The sequence below is a fragment of the Heloderma suspectum genome, chromosome 2 (genome assembly GCF_057233095.1).
Source record: "Heloderma suspectum isolate Gila_16-S chromosome 2, 16-S_ref, whole genome shotgun sequence".
NCBI lineage: Eukaryota > Metazoa > Chordata > Lepidosauria > Squamata > Helodermatidae > Heloderma > Heloderma suspectum.
The window spans coordinates 327,120,981-327,142,975 of record NC_139459.1 but is presented as its reverse complement, the minus strand read 5'-3'; the positions used below and the strand labels follow the sequence as shown (position 1 = coordinate 327,142,975).

At 44.1% G+C, this 21,995-nt stretch overlaps 1 protein-coding gene across 11 annotated transcripts in view; it reads right to left on the bottom strand.

The window, feature by feature from the left end:
* SUCLG2 (succinate-CoA ligase GDP-forming subunit beta) overlaps positions 1–21,995 on the bottom strand; it is a 293,645-nt gene that overhangs the window by 87,220 nt on the left and 184,430 nt on the right. For 7 of the 11 annotated variants that reach the window (XM_084840442.1, XM_084840447.1, XM_084840440.1 and 4 more), the window contains one exon: positions 21,068–21,210. In XM_084840442.1, coding sequence (XP_084696568.1) covers positions 21,068–21,210 — 143 coding nt within the window. Of the gene's footprint in view, positions 1–1,527; positions 21,211–21,995 lie in introns of those variants that run through there. The other 4 variants (XR_014788568.1, XR_014788569.1, XM_084840448.1 and 1 more) reach the window with 3 other exon arrangements.

The window sequence follows — 21,995 nt, the reverse complement described above, 5'->3', positions numbered from 1 at the left end:
ATTATGGGAGTTGCAGTCCAACTCCTCTGGAGGGCTCCAGCTTGGGCAAGGCTGAAATCAACCATCCTGCTGCCTGGGTCTGTTAGGTGCTCGGAGGTCTACCAAGGGCTGACTGCTCCAGGCAGCCCCCACCTGACAGTCTCACGTAAAGCCAAGGTGATGGCCATAGATTACGAACACTATCCCGGATTCAGCCACCCACTATGGCATTTCAGTGTAGCAGCATGAATGGATTCCTCTTTCTACAAAAACGCATGGAGTGGAACTGGGTGCTTCTCCCTAAACCCAAGATTGCTGGCACGTGCTGGCAGCGGTTCTCCAAGTTCTCCGCCGGCAGCCAGTGCATTTCTGAGCCCAATTTCAAGTGCTGGTTTGAACCTTTAAAAGCCTCATATGGTTTGTCTTCTCTCATACCAGCCTGAACATGCTCTGAAGCAGTGGAGGCTGGTGGCTCCGATGTCAGTGGGGCTGTGAATCTGCTCTGGGTTTCAGTCAGAACTCTCAGCACCGTGGAGAGCTCCTTTAGAGTTCTGACTGAAACCCAGAGTGGATTCACAGCCCCACTGACAGTGGAGACACCAGCCTCCACTGCTCTGAAGTTATCAGCAGAACTCCTTTTCACTTGCCTGCCACCAAGGGTGCTTAGGCTGGCAAGTACAAGGGAGAGAGCCTTTTCAGTGGTGGTTCTGCATCTTGGAATCAGCTTTCATAAGGGGTTCGTCAGGCCCCGTCTTTGCAGGTCTTCAGGAGGTCTCTGAAGAGCCACCTGTCGACTACTGGTTTTATTGGTGTTACGTGTTTGTTACTGCATTTTACTGAATATCTATTTACTCGTTTTCTACTGTATTGGTTTTGCAGAGTTTTATATAGCTTTATCTTGTATGCCACCTCGAGAGGGTTCTACCCTTAAAGGTGGCCTAAAACTCGTTTTAAATACATAAACTAAGATAAATTGGGCAGAGGCCCACCACTGTACGAACAATACAGAATTTGAAAACCTTAACGTGGTAGATTTAAAACCCATTCTGCAATATGCAAACAAGACAGGTAGCATTTGCCCAGGAAGTTCAACAACACCCTTTTTATTACGTATCATAGCTAAGTTGGAACTGATTAAAAATCTCTTCGATACCGGGACAAGATCAAAGCAGGTGAGTTCAATAAACTGCACGGTCATTTTTTGGAGAGGCAGGAGAGCATCATTCCACAGCATGTTTGAAGCAATTTTCTCGAGTGACAGGCTGTGTTTTGTCTTACTGAACATTTAACCTCCAGATTTGGACAGCACACATTTGGCTTAGGCACATTTCTTTAGGGAACACTGGAGTGGTTACTTCAAGTGACAGTTTTCTAATTATTCTGTCAAGCATCAATCTGTGAAGTTCTACATTCCTCAGAGAACTGACTGGGCAATCAGCGCTTTCCTTATAGCTTAAGTATCAACTCCTCCAGAGCAATGGCTGGGGAGGAGGGAAAGAAAGAGGCACTGGAGTGGGGGGGGGTGAGGGGGGGTCCGAGTGTACTCACCGCAGAAGTGGGAAGTGTCATAATACCTCTCTGTATTCACATCCTAAGACCCACAGTTTAGGAGCAGGAGCCTTGCGTTATACTTCTGGTTACCCTCTGCTGGGGCTTAAGAACAGTGGGTGAATATCAATCGCAGGCCTTGCTTGGGGCAACCGGCTGGAGGCTGCAGCAGACAGAATGCTGACTAAGTGTGACTCAGCATAACAATTCTTACCGAGAATGCACACAGCGTGCGTATTGGTATCTAGCTATATCTATGTATTTTAAAACATTTATTGTATCATAGGCATATATCAAATAACACTAATTTCCACCATGCCTCTCCTGAAAGATCCTGACCCTGCTTTTCTAACAGCCTTCTGTCTATAATAGGGGTGCAGAACTGTTTGGGGGTGTACCAATTGCCCTCCTCCAGGCCCATTCTGGGCTGGATGATGTCAGGGGGTGTGGCCCCACCCCTGATGATATTTTAGGGGTGGAGCCTTTTCCTTCCTTATTTTCTTTGTACTAGAAGGAAGCACAGAAACATAAGAAGAGCCAAGCTGGATCAGACCAAGGGTCCATCTAGTCCAGTATTCTGTTCACACAGTGGCCAACCAGCTGTCAACCAGGAACCCACAAGCAGGGCATGAGCACAACAGCACCCTCCCACCCATGTTCCCCAGCAACTGGTGTTCACAGGCTCACTGCCTCTGGTGCTGGAGGGAGCACATAGCCATCAAGGCTAGTAGCCATTGATAGCCTTTTCCTCCATAAATTTGTCCAACCCCCATTTTAAGCCATCCAAATTGTTGGCCATCACTACATCCTGTGGTAGCAAATAGTTTTACTATGCGGTGTGTGAAGAAGTCCTTCCTTTTAACTGTCCTGAATCTCCCACCAATCAACTTCATAGGATGACCCAGGTTCTAGGATTTTGAGAGAGGGAGAACAATGTCTCCCTATCCACATTCTCCACCCCATGCACAATTTTGTAGACCTCTCATGACAGTCTAGGCTGCCCCACATCCCCATGCCTCTTCCCATCAGCACAGGTGAGTTCCTCCCCTTATCTCTGATTGTAGATGCACCACCCCAAGAGGTTGTGTGGGCCTGACTGGTCCATAGGCTGGAGATTCTGCACCCCTGTTCTATAAGGGCAGCCCAGTTTGCAAACAAAATTTTGTTTCTCAGCAGGTCTGTGGCCCATTTCCCTATCCATCCGCACAGAGTTTTAGAAAGTGATCAGATGTGCTTCCAACACATATGCGATATATACCATTCACGTAGCAAGCTGCCTTTTATCAGGTCAGACTAGTATTTATCTATTTAGCCCAGTATTGACTACCACCAGCATAGAAGCATACACACTAACCACTCAGCTTCCTGTCCTTCTCTTCCTGTTTTGGTTACCCATACATCACTATTGCAGACATGAGCAATGATGAGGCCATTGTGATAGATGCACTCTGCACGAAGGTCACCATGGAGTTCTCCCAGGTCTTACTGGTACCTTCCCTCAACCTCCTGGGAACACTCCTTGTATTTCTGATGTAGCATGGGTAATGGTTGGCAAGAATAACAGTTGGAACTGTGACTGTTATGGTGGGAAAACTTAAAATTAAACTTCCTGCGGGCCTTTGTTTGAGTGGGGAAAGGGTCTGTTGGGTGAACATACTCCTTGGGACCCCTGGAATGTCAGGGATGTCCCAATTTGAAACTAATTGTAACTGGTTTTATTTACAATTGCTTATATTTAACATAACTTTATTTTATGTTTGTTATATTGTTTTATGTTGTAGCCCACTGTGGGAAAACGATGGTATTGAAAGACAACTATGAAATTGATTAAATAAAAAACACCCATAATTTTGAGCTATCCCATCTGCCTCTCATTATACTTACAATGCCCCCAATTTTTAGTTGGTGTTCTTTTCACTGGATTTGCCATCATCTACACCTAATGGCCATTAGAAGTGGCTGTACTGTCTTCCAACTATCACACTACAGTATGATTGGTAAACCCCGTCTCGCCCACCCCACTGTCTTCTACCTTCCTTCACAGAATATGGCATGAATAATTCACAAAAACATGTAACCAGATTTCATAAAACTTCTTTCTTTAGTCCTGACAAAAGCACCTTGTCCTATAGATAATGGTTGCATTCAAACGACACCATACATGCAAAGGAACCACACAGATGCAGCTGGGAGTTGTCACTTTGGCATTCATCTCAGCAGCCCTTGCAACTGAAGACCCAAGCCACTGCTCAATTTACAAAGCAGTTTGTCTCATCAGCTGTCCGAGTGGCTGTGAAAGAAAGCTGCAGAGAAAACTCACAACCGACAGAGTGTCACCACGTAGAAGCACATAAGTGGGCCTTTTCAGTAGTAGCACCCACACTCTAAAATACCCTCCTAGATGTTGTTTGACAGGCAGAAAGTGTGTTGAGCTTTAAATGCCTCTTGAGGACATATTTGTTTACACCGGCTTTCCCTAACTTGTAATGGATTATCACACTGCTCTGCTGTATTATTGTCTTGTTGTAATGCTTTTAAGTATTTATTGTTTTTATTGTTCTTTTACTGTTTTATATTAGTTTATACTATGGTATACACACACACACACACAATGAACTACTTAGAGATCTTATGATATTAAGCAGTTTAGTATAAGTAAACACCCTGGCTTATTTATGGACAAATATCTGATCTCAATTAGAAACTTCTAAAAACAGCAAGCATCAGTGGAGAAATGAAAGGCTAAATGACAACATTAGAGAAACACTATATTAAAACATAATGGTACATTATCCCATCATTTTTTTAAAAAACATAGCTACTTAAAAGATGTGACTGCCAAAGGATGAGTATGTAGGCTGGGTGGTTCTATGCCAATGATATTTTCCAGATTACTCAGCTTAAACATGGGGATCCTACTCCACTGATTTAGAGCTTCTTGCCATATTATTTTCTTAGACCTGGTAGGCTGTAATCATGGCTGGACTAAGGTAGCTTGGGAAACATATTGTTTTTTAAAGAGTAATGGATGATTAGTACTGCAACTGTAGGAAGAGTTCAATTAAAATCTTCATTTATTCTGGAGATCTATTTTATACTAAGCAGGTAAAAACACGCACATATCTAGTGGCTTTGACATGCAATATATGGAGCTTTGCTTAAGTGGATACTTCCCCATTCACCTCAATGGAAGGGAATGGAAGACACAACTCTACTAAACTGAATGAGGAAGCCCCAACTCACATGGAGCTCTGTGAAGTTTGGATCAGGATAGCTGTGCACAGCATTATTTAATATAAACATGACTCAATCTTGTGGTCATAATTATTTAACTACCTTCAAAGGAGGGTTGGATATAGGCAGGTGAAATATATTGAACGGGTAATACTTTCTTAGTGCTTTTTCTAAAAAAATTACCTTTAGTTCAAATGACTTCTGTGGCTAGCAAGAAAAAATAAATAGAACCCCCAAATGTATTATAGGGTTTTCTTCTAAGTTTCCCACAATATGGGGAAAAACCCTACATAAGGCCATATGAAAGTTTTGATTAAAGCAAATCCTTCACAATCCACAGAGCACACACTCAATCAGTGGCTGAAGAGAAAAACCTCTAGGGAGCAGCAGGAACTAAACAATTCTGATAAGGTTTCTGTGACTTTCCAGCAAACAGTAATTTGCTCTTTTATATTTCTTCAATGAAAAGTCATGCATTGCAGTCCCCAAACCTTTAAATCAAATGATTTGCTGGGCATCAGGCATTCCAGTTTCATCACCTAACTATAAAATATTGACTCTGCTCATTTGTTCCCCTCCCTATACCATCTCTACGACTCTTAACTGTAATTGATTTCTTTTTCCCGCTTTTTCAAAGGCTTGCCTCTTAGAGGCCTATGATAGGATCTAGAAACGATAGCTTAATCAGGACTTAGTTTTTAAAAAGTTATTTCTGCTGCCCCCCCTTCAATCTAGTCTGGAGGGAAAAAGCCAAAAAAACAAACAAAGCCAGAAAACCCAATTTCTTAACAAGCTCCCTTTTTGGTTCACACGGAAATGATTAATTAAAAAAAATCTATCATTGATGGGAGATGTTATGTATTTTTGCCTTAATGTGCTTGCTTTAATCACATACAGTTGACATTACCTTGTCAGCAAGGATAAAGCTCCACAAACTCTTATGCTTAATAAAATTCTCAGCTGGAGTTTGTTTGCGAGTTCAGCTCAACCTGGCGTGTGCTTGCAAACCAAATTAAAGATTTTTCTCTCCCTTTAAACACTGCCTGTAAATAGCGATCTTATTTTCTTGGTAAAAGGACCTTTCATTTGATCCAATATGTTCACAACTTTATTTGTATGCAAATGTCATCCTTGGGATAAATGAGGCAGTATCCAACGGGGTGCTTATGCCCTCCCACTCCAATTCTCCTGTGCCCACTGCTTACACAAGGGAGATATCACACTTCCAGGGCAACCCGAAATGAGTGGAAACACTTTTCTGGAAGGGGGCAGGTCACCTGCCCCCTTCCAGAAAGGAGTGTTTCTGTTCATTTTGGAGGCTCCCTCTACGAAGTGCTAAATCTCCCTTGCGTAAGCAGTGGGTCCCACTTGCACAACAGAACTGGCGCACCCACCACTTGCAGAAGGGAATCACCCTATTGGATTCTGCCCAGGCATCCCAGTGGTCTGGTCCATAAATGTGTGAAGCTGACAATACAATCTATGTAACAGAGCTGCAGGCGCAGTGCCTGTCTTCTCCACTACCCACCTTAAGTGAAACTGACACTCCTTTAGGTCTGTGGTAGAGAGGAGTGGCAGGTGCCAGCTCCCCCACCCCCAGAACACCTCATGGTGACTTTTCCTTTCTTTCCACACAAAGTGAAAAAGGTGCTTCTGTAGATCCAGGGCCTGCCTTCCGCGAGAGGAAAGGCTTTGCTCTCACAAGGTCCCTTTGTCTGATTTTGGGGGAACCCCTATCCCTCCAAACCACAGTTCACCTTGTTCAGCAGGGTCCCCTTAGTAGCATTTTTCAGGGGGCTGGAGAGGCTGCTGTGGGAAGGAGGGCGTGGGGAAGTCCACTTTCACTGGTGCAGCTGATCCAGTTTAAATCTGGCTCCAACGTTAAAACAGTAGCCAGCATTGATACGCTTCTGAAAAATACAGGAAAGGGAAATGGATTTTCATATCACTCCATGGTTCTTGTAGCATGGCTCTGAAATGTGGCAGATCCACATTGCTCTAGATCAAATGGTCTCACACATGATCAGAGAGCGCTACCCAAAGGTAAACTGTAGTTTTTCATCTTTTCCACATCCCCCACCCCTATCCCACCCCACTTCAGCCACTTATGTTCTGTTCTTCAGGAGCAATCCTTACATTTCAGATCCATGTACACTGCCAAATGACATTGACTATGGTCCAAACTAGACGTGATATTAATTGTGCGAACAGAACTAACATACACATTTTTTTGTTATGCTATATACCAGGGATGGAGAACCTCTGACCCATGGCAGTTCCCTATCCAGCCCACCAGCTTGTCTCTCAGGCTCTGGCCCATCTCCCAGGCCCCACCCAATGCTCAGTGCTAGAAAAAGGCATCTTTTCTCTAGAACTCAGCAGGTAAAGGCAGTCTCTTTCTCCATGCAGAGCGAGGCATGGAGCAATCTCTTAGTGCCTCTCTCTGCACAGAGAAAGGAATCTGATGACATCATGGGCTGGGCTTGGAGAGGGAGGGATCCTCTTCCTGACATCATCTGGCCCCTGTGGGTGTCCCAGGAGGCAACTTGGCCCCTGGGGCCAGAAAACTATCCTACCCTTATACTCCATGAATGCTCATGTGACCCATAGGGGTTCTTTTTATGCCTTGGCAGCCTTGAGAATCCAAGCAAAACTATTTCAGATGTGGCAGTGAATTGCCACAATGATGTTTTGATTTGATAAACCTATTGATATATTTGGTTAATGTGCTGTTAATTGTTTCTAAGTTTTAATATTCAGGTTTAGAATTCCGAAATTGAACTGCTGGGAGTTTGTATCTCCAGAGTATATCTTTTATTTCTTGGAAAGTTGCCATGTCCATTGGCCGAAAGTGATGAAACCTTACTGACTGACTCAAAATGTAGACCAGTATCCATTAAAAATGGGCTGAAGCATCCAGGTCTTTAAGGCCCATTTAAAAATAATCAGGGTGGAAGCTAGGTGTATCTCACTTGGAAGGCCATGCCATAACAATGGGGCCACTGCAGAAAAGACCCTGACTCTTATGCTCGCCAACTTGATGGATGCCACTGATGCGAGCAGGGCCTCTACAGCCAATCTTAGGGTCTGGGCAAGTTCATACAGGTGATGGACGTCCTTCAAATAACTTGGTCCCAGGCCATTTAGGGCTTTAAAGGTAATCACCAGCACTTTAAATTGGGCCCAGAAATATTTTGGGAGCCAAATCAGACCCACAGTCAAGCAATTGTCCATCCCTGGATTATGGGTAAGCCGGCAGTGATACATCTTAATATCTAGCTCAAAATAAATGCAATTCAGCTCTTGCAAAAAAATATTAATGGTTAATTAAGCCTTGTTGGTTAATCAAGCCTGTAGTCCACGCTTTTGCCAACTTAACACTTTGTGACTAGTTTGACAAAACCTGCATTAACACCCACATTCCAAGCGAACCTTTACATCTCCATTCATCAAATAAAAAGGTATTAAATCACTTCTCTTTCCAATGGGTTGAAAAACGCCCACACAGCAAATGAAGTTTCTACCTTGTAATAAGGAAGGACAGCGCACTAAATCATGACAAAAATGCTTGCTCCCAAAAAGGGGGGCACAGAAGGGGAAGCACTCTGAAACAAAATTAAATGCAATAGAAGTAACAGTTTAAAATGAAAATAGCTTGGCTGAAATGCAGTTGCCAGTATAAAAATCAGAATTAGACTAAGCACTGCAGCGCATATAACATGTTTCTTTCCTTGTATTTTAGCATTTTTACTGAGAGCCGCCTTGAGGCTGTCCTGGCAAAAGACAGGGTAAAAGTGCCACAGAGAAATAAAAAGCACAATTCAGAATGTTAAAATATGTTCATTGCACTTTTCAGAGCACAAAGTAAAGAATTCAGTGGGCAAAATCTGAACCAGCATAGTAAGTGCTCCAGAATCTGCACAGGCTTCTCATATTGTTTTCTGCACCCAATTTCTAAGTGCTTATTCTTCACCTATAAGAGGAACCCTAATACAAGAAGGCCTTACTGGATGTTTCATCTTTATTTGAAATTATGTGCCCCAGATCCTATGGAGAGGCTTCCTCTGCTACTGTGGAACTCCTTTTTCATGAAGATGTTATAAAGGCCAAATACTGCACATCTTTGACATACCTTTTTGTAGCTGGGTTTTCTTTCATAGCAATATGTGGCCCTCCAGATGTTTTGGCCTACAACTCCCATGATCCTTCACCATTGGCTATGCTGGCTCAGGCTGATCAGCTGTAGGCCAAAACATCTGGAGGGTCACAAGTTGCCCACCCCTGGCTTAAAGCTATTAGCATGTGTGTATGGATTGAAATCTGCCCAAATCTTGAGAGGCTAGAAATCTATTCTGTTGATCTTTTGGAAAAATTGTATCTGTTAAGCTGGAGCAAGCTGCATGCATCCCCCAATAACCTTTGTGAGGTAGCCTCAAGATCTGCTGCTAAAACTGCAAGGATTTCAGCTCCTTCCCCTACCCAAACAAGTTGCCGGCTCTCATGGTTGCAAAGGCAACCTGGCCTCAGCATATAAAATGACCCCAAGCTTATAGTAGCTACTGGCCAAAAGCTAAATAACTATGCAACCGGCAGAATGCTGTATCCCGCCCCCCTTGAACTGCAGACTACTGTGCTGCACGACAAGCCACTTTATGAAAGCCAGGGGATTTTTAAAAGCTGCCTCTGATGTGGCTTAAAATGAAAAGGTCACAAGCCTGCTGAGTGCAAGCACACACTCATGCACCCCCACACCCATGCACACATGGCAAGCTGGAACCATGGTGTGACTCAGGAGAAGGCATCTTTATATTTTAAATGATATGCCCCAGATCTAAATAAAGCCACCTTCGACTGAGCCAGACCATTGGACCAGCCAGTCCAACAATGTCTTATTTGGATGCCACCAGTTCTCTGGTGTCCCAGACAAAGGTCCTTCCCAGCCTTGTTAGTCAAGGCTAACAAGCCCGGTTAAACAGGGATGCCAGGGACTGAACCGGGGACCTTTTGCATGGAAAGCATGTGATCTACCAGGGAGGTATGGTCTCATCCCTAAATGCATGTTCCTGGTCATGCCAGGAGACGTGGGCCACAGATGAATGCTATCAGTGCCGCGCCTATTCACAAACAAACGTTGTTTTAATTATCCCAACCCTCCCCAAGCTTCCAAGGAACTTCAAACTGTGTTCCTCACATCACTCTTTGATGGGAGACTGCAAAGAAAGAAAGAAAGAAAGAAGCAAGCCACAAATGAAAGATGCTTTCATGCTGCGCAAAGAAGAACTGGGCAATGAGGCGTGTAAAAGATGCATGGTATTTGAATCAGAATTCAAAGGGCTTGTTAATGACCACCAAAAAAAATATGGCTGCTTCTCTATTACATAATGACATGCAATTTGACAATTCAGATAAATGCACTGCTGGCATACCATATTGCATTTAGAACTGAAGGCTGTTTATACTTTACTTCATTCAGTGCTGTGTGCCAACAAAGATATTGGACAGCAGGGGTGGAGGAAGGATGCCACCCTCTTAAATGAAGGAGAAAAGACTCATCAGAATTATTCACAGCCACAAAATGCAATCCAGAAAAAGCAAAGCATTCTTCAATCTCCAGTAGTGGGCAACCTCAGGCCCCGGGTTCAAATCCAGACCTCCTGAGGTAGAAATTCAGCCCTCCGGGATTCCCCAGAGGGCCATGCCCCTTTCCAGCCACCAATGATTGGGTGGGTTCCTAGCTATTGTGCAGGTTTTCCCCATCCAATGCCTCTCCTAAGGTTTTTCCCCATCCAATGCCTCTCCTAAGGTTTTTCCCCATCTGATGCCTCCCCTAAGGTTTTTCCCCATCCGATGCCTCTCCTAAGGTTTTTCCCCATCCGACGCCTCTCCTAAGGTTTTCCCCCCATCCGATGCCTCTCCTAAGGTTGTGCAGGTTTTCCCCATCCGATGCCTCTCCTAAGGTTTTTCCCCATCCGATGCCTCTCCTAAGGTTGTGCAGGTTTTCCCCATCCGATGCTTCTCCTAAGGTTTTCCCCCCATCCGATGTCTCTCCTAAGCTTGTGCAGGTTTTCCCCATCCGATGCCTCTCCTAAGGTTTTTCCCTATCTAATGCCTCTCCTAAGGTTTTCCCCCCATCTGATGCCTCTCCTAAGGCTTAGTTACTGCACAAAGAACTTGTGCAAACTTTAAGCTAAAATATGCTGGTATTTTTTGTGGCTTTGGCTCTGGCCCCTTTTGCCTTCAGCCCTGCCCACCACTGGAATGTGGCCCCTGACAGCGTCTCTGAAACTGAATTTGGCCCTCGGGCTGAAAAAAGTTCCCCATCCTTGACTTAAATTTATTGAGGCTTATAGCACAATCTTATACCTATTTGGTAATACGTTCCACTGAGTTAATCAGATTGGCTCCTAGGTCTGTGGGTATAGGATTTTGAAACTTTAGTGCCAAACTGCAGACTTAAGTAATTTTGGTTTCAGTAGAACACAAGCACACTTAATCTTGTCTGGATTGTACTCAAGTAATACAATCGTCATTTATGAGAGATTGATTTAAACATAGCAGTAATGAAGTACACTTTTTAACACTGCCCTGAATTGTCTTGAGCAAGCCAACTTGCTTGGTATTGATGGAACAGGAACAACAGTGTGACAACTGTGAAGTCCAGTTTACTTTGAGATACTGCAGGCAGTACTAGAATTCGCTTCGATCCAGATCAATTAACCCCACCCCCTTTCCAGAATTGGAATAACTAAGGACTAGCCTACATGTGATATGGAAAATTCCGCTGGATTGTGGAGATTGGATTGGAATTTGGATTGGAGGATGGAATGTTTAACCCAGGGATGGGCAACTTGTGGCCCTCTAGATGTTTTGGACTTCAACTCCCACCAGCCCTAGCCAACATAGTCAATGGTGAGGGCTGATGGGAGCTGAATGCCAAAACAACTGGAGGGCCAAAAGTTGCCTACCCTTGAGTTAACCCTTCCCCCCGATACAATTTTCCTGATCAAAATTTTCTAGCAAAGCTGCTATTATCTCCATGGGAAACAGAAGACATATAGCTCCCCACCTCCATCCAGCGAGGCCAATGGCAGGTTGAGGAGGATTATGGGTTGGGAAAATAACACAGGAATTGAGGGTTAAATAAGCAACCCCTCCTACCTTGCAATGCTGCTACGATACAGTCCCCTCAACTCCATGGCTGCTTTTAAATTAAAACATTCAATGTTTGAAAACATTTAATTAAAAGACTTTGTTCACATTGTACCGTATCTCTCTGCCTAGGTGGGGTTGCCACTGGGACACCAGCTGTAACTGGTGAAAGATGCTTTGTGTCACAGAAAGATGCTCTGTTGCCTCCCAAACAGGGCCAGATCAAACAGTATCCCCAAACTGTGAAGCTGATCCTTTAGGACAGGGGTGGGAGACGTGTGGCTCTCCAGCATAGCCAATAGTGGGGGCTGATGGGAGTTGTAGGCCAAAACATCCAGAGGGCCACAACAAGTTGCCCATCCCTGCTTTAGGAAAGTGCAACCCTGTGCAGAAAAGGCTGAACAACATCTCCAAAGCCAAGAAAAACCACTCAGTAGGGATGGACGGATCAGTCTGTTTCTGGTCCGTGTCCGTATTGCGTGTGTCTGCCAAGTAATACCCTGCTATGTGCTCACTCTCTCAATCTAACCAGGGAAGCGTCAGGTGGTCCAGAAATTAGGAGGCACGCCATGTATGGCACACAGAAGCTGCTGGCTATCCCTGCTCCGTATGATCCACTATCCGGTGCCTATCACTGCAACACAGAAGATGGCAAGGGTACGTAGGCTGGGAAAAAATGCATAGAAAGCAGGAGCAACAAATGCCAACCCATGCAAAAGGAGTATGGAAACCTAAAGAGGAGCGGGCAGTACAGGCCCCAGCACCTAACAAAGGGGCTAGAGGGTCTTGCCAATCATTTGACTGGCAGGAGCCACAAACCCCTTTAAACGACTTGATATCTGTCCAGCCATCTCAGATGGTATTGAGGAAAAGCTCCTTTAGGAACCTGGTTGTTCAGAACTCTCTTTCCAAGTAACGTTCTACATTCCAATGGAAGCCAGAGTTATTCTAAGTGGGTGGGTCAGGCTCCCATAACTTCTACATCAGTTGCAGAAGCTCACCTCATTGTGGAGCAATCTTCCTCCCCTCTCCCAATATTCTCCACATTTTTTGTTTAGCTATATATATTTCAAATATAATTTAGATCCCATCTTCCCGCCCCCCTCTATTTGACCTCTATTATGCAGGATAATTGCAAAAGCCACCCGTTACGCAGCACAACAGGCTGCAATTTTAGGAAAATAAATCTTAAGAATTCATCAAATCAAAAGGAAAATAGTAGTGGTAAAAATGTATTTTAAAAAGGACAAACGGTATTATTTTGACACCCATGACAGCTGGAAAATAAGCAAACAGCAGAAATATTTAATGATACCTTCCTTCCGGATTCTGTTCACTGCCAGAGATGTCTAGAAAAAGGAAAGCCACAAGACCTCCAATTCATAAACACACAACATAATGGCACTGATGTTCCCCTGCCATTATTCTACCTTCGCTGCATTGGACAGAAGTGATTCGTTGGACAGAAGTAAACAAGCTTAAGAAAAGTGACATGAATAAGAAAAGCTTATTCCATATTCATAAAACAACAGTCTGTGTTTGGACTGAGGCATGCGTGCAGAAAAAAACAAATTACGTTTGTCATCAATTATTCCATTTATGTGAGCTAACAGCTGCCAATAGCCAACATGTTGGAGAAACGTCAGTCAATATACTTTCCTCTGAATATGACAAGTAAACAGTTATTAATAATCAGTTGATTTGATTAAAGTTCTGATGTTATTATTGGCCATATTCTAAATATCATAAATAGATGTTTGTTTTATTCAAAACAGAAACCATATTTTCCCATCTCTTTAAGCCTACTTTTAAAACAACTTCTTTCCTTTTTTTCTATTTTTAAAAGGGATGTTGCTTGCTATTTTACTGTGCTTTCTGTTTATCTCGACAGCATTTCTGAATCTCCTGGAGTATCCATCGTTCGAAAAAAAATCCCACGTGTTCATTTAAGAAATAAATTAATCAGTAACTTTGATAAAGCCCTACTCTGCTCACATTTCTAAACTGCCTCAAATTTCCAAGGTCTTGGAGAATAGATTTGACACTGCCAGTCAGGTATGTTGAGAGTTAAGCAACCATAACTTCGAACACACGTGGGAATGTCAATTGGGATTTAAGATGTGAGTTAGACGTTTTGGAAATAAAACAAATACATGAGGCCCTGCTCTGTGTTCCCCTATCCATTGATATGGGATAGGTAGTCATGGAGGACGTATTTAGTAGCTTCCCCCAGACTCTAGAACAGCCTCACTCTGGAGTTTCACCCTTTTCCTCCCTTTTGCTCTTTTAGTGGAAGTAAAGGCCATCTCATTTTACAGGGCCTTTGATGTCATGGCAGTGTAGCTGCTAATATCTATTTAACTTCACTTCCAGAAGAGATAATAATGGACACCAATTTGGATAGCTTTAAAAGGGAATTGGACAAATTTCTGGAGGAGAAGGCTATCAGTGGCTACTAGTCCTGATACCTAGATGCTACCTCCAGCAACAGAGGCAATATGCCTACGTGCCCCAGTTACTGGGGGAAATCATATTCTGCTTGTGGGTTTCCTGTGAGCAGCTGGTTGGCCACTGTGTGAAAAGAATACTGCACTAAATAGACCCTTGGTCTGATCCAGCATGGCTCTTCTTATGTTCTATGCCAGGGCTCCCCAACCTTTTAGGATCCGTGGGCACATTTGGGAATTTGAGAAATTGCTGTGGGCACCCATCACAAAATGCCTAATCCATGGATCACCACTTAGGCTGTGTCTTACTCAGCAAAACCTTTTGTTTCATGTCTATTGGATACCACAATGTCTCTTTAATAAGGGACAGTCTAATTTGGCTAATAGCTGGCGATGCAATACCATTAATGCTTCTTTTAAAAATATATTTTGGCAATGTCCGGTAGTTGCTTCTTTTGGGGAGGAGGTTGTTATACGGATACATTTTGTACTGGAACAGTCTTTAATATTCACTAATGAATATTTTAAATTATTTACCTGCTACATGGAAATTAACAAATGGTCAGCAAAATGGATTCTCTGAGCCCTTTTGACAGCCAAGGGTGCAATCATATTGAGATAGTCGGCAGCGGACATGATCCTCACCTTCATGCTCGGGCCACCCTGCAATTTTGGCTAGATGGCCAATTTCGGCTGTCTGGCCATGGCTTTGGGGAGGGGGAGGGAAGGAGGCCACGTGGTGCATAGAAAGCTGCATAAAGCGGCTTCCACAGTCTCCTCCCCTCCCCACCCTTGGGACTGCCCCCCTTTCCTTGTCTCCCCACTCCATTTCCAAGTGTGGAGACATAGCCAACACAGAGAGAACCGCACTGGCTCTGAGGGGGCGAGGAGCACGGTTTCTAGGAACCGCGTTTGGAACCCTGCTTCCGACCTTGGTTGCCAGAAATGAAAAAATCCTATGGCCCTCTAGACACTATCTAGTGGTCATAGGATCGCTCCCTAAAAGACTGATATCACAACATTGGAAGGATAAACACTCCCCTCCTACAATGCAATGGACTGAGGACCTTACAATGCTTTCAATATTTGAATGGGTGGCACCTTCAAATTGATACCTATTTGGATATTTGGTCCACTTTTGTTGAAGCGTAAGTATAAGCGCTGGAAAGTTGTATGCATTTCATACAAATGCATGTATGTATATTAAAAAAATCGGAAAAAGGAGTTTTCGGGTGCCCACAGGCACCATATTGGTGACCCCTTTGCAGGCATCATGGGAAGTGCTCATGGGAGCCACAATACCTATGAAGACTGTGGTGGGGAACCCTGTTCTATACCTCTGTGTTGTTCTTTTTTTTCTCTTTTAATATTTTTATAACTGTTTGTAAGTTGGCTAGAAAAGCAACATACATATACAGTATATGGTGATCTGGAGGGAGACACTGAAAGCTACAACTACAAATGCTAACTGTTTTTACATAACTGTTTTACAAACATGCACCTATACAGCTCTTCTTCTTCTTTTGTTACTTTAATCGCATAATCATCTGCATGTTTACTCAGAAGTATGTCTTATTGAGTGAGTGTGCATAAGGCTGCGGCATAATTTTATTATTGTCATGTTAATTAGTTAATTGTTGTTTGGGTTGTTATTTATTTTGTTTTCTGCCGTGGGTATTTGATATAGAAAAGATGGATTAAAAAGTTGTTAAAAAGGGGGTTTGTTCTCTACATGCTACCTACAGAGCTTAATTACAATATCAGACATCACTAGCAAAAATGGATGGCCAGACTGGATTGTCACAGAAATTGTATATCATCATCATCATCATTCTGAGAGCCAGTGTGGCGCAGTGGCGAGAGTGTTGAACTGGGAGCCGGGAGATCGGGGCTCTAGTCTCCACTCGGCCATGGAAGCTCACTGGGTGACTCTGGGCCAGTCACAGTCTCTCAGCCCAGCCTACCTCACAGGATTGTTGTTGTGAGGATAAAATGGAGAGGAGGAGGATTATGTACGCCACCTGGGGTTCCTTGCAAGAAGAAAAAAGGCAGGATATGAATGAATGAATGAATGAATGTTCAATTCAGAGATGCAATTAGCCAGTCCAAGGGCCACTGAGTGACAACACTTTCTCCTGGCCACATCAACAAACCTTCCTGAGGTGGAAAAACTAAAAAAAAAACATAACTGAAGTCTCTCCTGGAATTTTAAGGGTAGGAGAGGCATGGCATCAGTGCTCAAATTATGGCAGAAAAGGTGGTGGTGGTGGGAAAATCCTCATGTAGGCCCCCCCTGACTCCCCCCACCCCAATTTTAGCCAAATCAAGTCTCTTTCTAACAACAGAACCTATGAGGGCCACCAAAAGGGCCCCCTTTGGGCCAGCTCTTCCAACATGAAGAGCATGCACCTGAGATGAGTGGCGGATTCTCCAGGCTCTTTAAGGCTGGGAGAGAGAGCTGTAATATATTAATATTCATTACTTATCTAGCACTATCAGTGTGCGTCATGCTTTATTGAATACAAGAGGACAGGCCCCTGCCCCGAGAAGCTTATAATCTCAAATTTGTCATCAGGGCCCAGTCCAACTCACTTTGTTGCCTGAGACAGAACAACCACCCCCACCCCAAGTCAAGGCACACAGTAACCAACGTCAGCCAAATTATTTTGGCACCACAGGCAGAAAATCCCACAAGAACCTCTCCCTGCAACCTCCCTGGCAATAAAAAATTACAATAATCACAAATTAAGGGCAAAATCCTGTTTAGGCAGAAAAAGATCTACAACTTCCAGCATTCCCCAGCCTGCATGCTGGGAGTTGTAGGGGCTTTTTTCTGTCTAAACATGCATAGGATTGTAGCTTAAATAACTAATGTAATTTAGTTAAATGACACCAAAATTCTGCTGCCTGAAGTGGCTGCCTCACTCTGTCTCGTGATGGGGTCAGTCCTGTTTCTCACAGGGGAAACTACAGGGGAAGTGGAAGCAGGCGTGAGCAGGGAAACAATATGCAGTTGTTTCAGTTGCACGTCCGTTGGTGGAACTACAGGCCAAGTCACAGTACGGCACGGGAACTAGGGGGCTGTGGTAAAAGCTTCCCAGAAAAGGTGAGTTTTGAGGAGGGATTTGAATATTGTAAGGGAGGTGGCACCATGGAGGTCTTCTGGGAGGCAAAACTGGGAGCAGACGAGAAGCCGGTGCAAGGATTTAAGGAATGGCTTGCCAGCAGAACTCTGACATTCCTTCTGACTCGGGAATGAATGTCCTGGTGCTACTGATATTGCCTATCCCCACCCTACACAGCAGAAGAGGCAGATAAAAGAGCTCCTTTTAGCAACATGAACAGAAGGTGCCTGGGGGCAGATGAATGGGAGGTAGTGGAGAAAATGGAAGGAGAGTAGGCAGAACTTAAAACCAGCCTTGCAAATATGTCCTTTGCTGTTCCGTTCCAGGAGCTTGTACACGGCCTCACACTGCACGGCAGGAAAGACCATTATGAATAAAAGGCAATTTGTAATTCTTCTTCTAAAACCATGCATAGCTGATGCATGCCTGCATTTAATGGGACACTGATCACCTGCAATACATCCTTGGAAATCCAAATTTAATCCCCCCCACCCCGCAATAGTTATCATAACTTACTGCAAGAAGTGAAAGCTAAAATTTTCTCTCTGATGGCCTGTCGGCACGGCAGCAGCATCACCCATGGCCACAGCAGTGCCAGAAGGGTAAACACTTAAAATCAGTCACACCGCAGGGTCAAGGGACAGGCAGTTCAGAAGTGGCTCATTTATCGAGAACCACACTTATTTTTTGAAATGAAAAACCAGGGAACAATAGCTGGTGTGCACAGCAACACAACAGTCAAAGGAATGGAGGTTAATAATTTTTTTAAGGATGATGGTAATAATTTCTGTCTGATTTGAAATCTACAGTGGGCAGAGCCACAGGCACCAATTGTACCTCCATGCTGAGGTCTGACATTCCTATTAGCAAGGTGCCCAAGGGCAGGCACTGATTTTAGGAGGACACTTATTTTACAAAGTGGGGGGAGCTCAACTTGTCCAGTGGGAGGCTTTAAAAAAAAGATGAATTCTGAAAAGCAGCAGGAAGCCAGCTGGACAAGAACTGAAAAAGTAAAAATGGAACAAGTGAAAGAGAACAAAGGGGCAGAGAGGCAAACTCGAGGAGGCACAGAGGTGCTTCTCTGGCTTAGAAACCAGAAGGCAATTCTTTCCGTGGAAAAACGGAAAGGGCAAGCAGATCATATTAAATAAAACGGTTGCGATGAAACAGTAAAACAAAGGAGCAGATAAAAGAAAATCAGAATTATTAAATAAAATTGAGATAGTTAAAAAAAAAGCACAAAATCCCCAGAACAGACACAATCATATGATCAAATGCACCAACTCCTTTGAATATTTTGCCACAGAAAGCAGGGAACTAAATCTGTGTTTTTGGGGTGGTTATATTAACAAGGCTGCAAAAATCTACTGACATTGTTGCTTCCTTGGCTCCATGCCACTAGAATCAAGGGAAGATACCACACTACTGCAAGAATCATTTGAATCAATAGGCTACATGGGCAGTGGTCATTACATCGGTCCTTTCTGCCCAACTGGATTTGCCCCTGTCCCTTTTTACACCCCCCACCCCACCCTGAAGCATGGATGCTGCTTCTCTCTGGGGTGTGATTCCATGTGGTTGGGGAATGTAGAAGTATTCTAACCATGCCTCTCCCACCTGGTTCACACCTTGACAAGAGGGATGGTTCCAATCAAGCAGAAAATATAGCTACGCTTGGCCCCCTCACGTCGAAAGAGTATGCACATACACTTCTCCGTGGCGTGACATCACACCACTGGGAAGCGGAAGCCCATGCCACTGAGTGAGTATGTGAAAGACGTCTATGTATTTGTGTGTTCAGATGCTAATCACAGTGGTACGGGAGCTTGCTGCGAGGAGATGGCTCCCACACTGCTACCAGTCCATAACTGTGGGGCCTTGGAGGATGAAATTAACTGGGCATACTCCCAAACCCTTTTCTATTTTGTTAGCTTCAAAAACACAAAGGCTCTGATTTAAAACAGTCCAGTGCTTCCCAATGACAGATCTGTTAGGATATGAATACTTCCTCACAGCTTGATTACACTGCGATGTTGAAATACAGTCGAATTGTGAGTGTCTGAAAATGTGCTTCGTTGTAATGCTAAAGCAATTCCTCTCCCCAGCCCTCATATTCTGCCAGGGTCCAGGGCCCCATCTATATGGCACCACTTTGACCCCCCACCCCGTTGCAATTGCGCAGCAATGCAGCTTCAAAACAATATGTCCTGCGATACACTCACAATGTACTGCGCGCTTCCCTAACAGACTCACCGTGCCGGGGGGGGGGGGGGGGCTATTATACTGAAATGTGCTGCCGTGCAGTCCCGTGAGTGTGGGGGTGCGACACTTCAGTGGCTGTTTTGCATTTGAGGGGCTCTTTCTGTCCCTTTTTAGGTAAAAAGTGGGTGTTTTGTGCTCCTTCATTTCCGCACCATCAGTTTGTCAGTTCCCCAGCCCGAGACTCTCACGATGGTTCGCACTCACAAGCATGAGCACTACGTGCTTGGCCATCGCTCCAAAATGGTGGCTGGAGCGATGTTGGTTCTTCCCCCCACACCCAGCCCTTGGGTACTGAGTCCACAACTGTTGAGAAGATACGAAGCTGCAAAACTGTGCGAAAATGTAATTAAATAGATGAAAATGCCCCTCTGTGCCTCTGTAACTGCGCAGCTGCAAAGGGATGGGGGAGTAAAGGGGCATCACAGAGTGACGCAGGCATTATGCACACCTACAACATGCCCACTGGAAGATGCAAAGTCAGTTCGGGGAAGGGACAGACAGCTCACAAGCACAGGGAAACCCATAGCAAACGAAAAACATTGCAGCAAACCGACTCCTTGGAACTCCACATTTTCCAGGCGAAAACTACAAATGGCTGCGAAGTGGCGACTGTGTCATCTGTCATGAGGGACCTCGACTCGCACCAGCCCTGGAGTAAAAGCTGGGTGTAGATGGGCCCCAGGATAGCTTTCGTGTTAAACTGTAAACCTGAGCCGAAGGAGGAACTTCAGAAAGAGCTGACCTCACACATTAACTGTGGTCATGAGCGACCCAGTTATGCAGCCTAGAATGTGGACTGTATCTCCATTTGCATCGAAAGAGGCATCCAGCACGGCTTGGATTAACATCGTGATGTGGCTATTTATGCATATGGGTCTATATCTTACAGGTTTGGGCTGTGATCCTTAAGAATAAAACTTGCAAGGTTGAACTAGATCAAGGAGCTGAAACTAGCAGTTGGCACAGCTTCAGAAAACTGATGCATTTGATGCCGTTTCCCCAGTTGAGCTTTCGCTTGCTTCCAGACAAGGTTTTTATTGTGCAATTGCATTGTCTCATTCATGGAATTTTATGGGGGAACCAGACATTGCCATCTCCAATTTGTAGCCCTCACATGTTTTCCCACTGCTTCTTCCATCTTTGTTTCTTAAAGGGGAAAAAAAAATCTGTTAAGGAAGAGAAGGTGGAATAGCTCCACAATGCCCATTGACTGTTAGCAATAGGAGCCTTCCGTCTGGAAGCATCCTTAGTAAAGTATATTCTTGGATTGATTAAGACAACAGCTAATAAGTAATCTTTGGTGCAAAAATCAACAGAGTTTACCTTGGGATCTGCAGTGAGCAATTTGAATGCTTGATACACTTGTGCTTCCTTCACGCCTCCACCAAGATCCAGGAAATTGGCAGGCTTTCCACCATTAAGGGAAATTATATCACAGGTTGCCATAGCAAGGCCAGCACCATTAACTGTAATTAAGAGAGTCAGGTGGTTATTTTTTCAAAGGGTAAAATAGAAACCTGTATGAATGTAGCTTAAGACAATATCAGAAAGGGGGAGAAAAGAAAGGAAAATAAAAGATGTGAGGAAGGAAGAGGAATAGACAGAGAAAGAGATTTAGGTCTAAGAAGGGACTACACACACCACCCCAAATTACAGTTGCTTGCAAGTCCTACAGCTTCCAGTGGAACATATCTTCAGTGAAATGTGCTTTATTTCATCAAGTTCAATTCAGCAAAATAATTGAAAAATTTAATCAATAAGGAGCAGCACAAGGAAGCAAGCCACCAAATATTGCTGATGTCTATTTCAGCAGGGTTTGGGTTTATGGACAGTAACCAGGAGAGTTCATTTTTATTTATTTTATTTATTATTGCATTTATATCCTGCCTTTTTTCCTCTTGCAAGGAACCCAAGGCGGCTTACATTATCCTCCTCCTCTCCATTTTATCCTCACAACAACAACCTGTGAGGTAGGCTGGGCTGAGAGTGTGTGACTGGCCCAAAGTCACCCAGTAAGTTTCCATGGCCAAGTGGGGACTAGAACCCGGATCTCCCAGCTTCCAGTCCAACACTCTTGCCACTACACCACACTGGTTCTCTTATGCCCTCAAAACCGAGCTCTGATGGAGACAGAGAGCCATACAGCAGCCTTCTGCTCTCTCCTGTGCTCACCATCTCAATATGTGAAACAAAAAGAGGAAGAGTATGTGGAAGGGGGACGTTTGGTTGCTAAACTGTTTTTCTAAATATA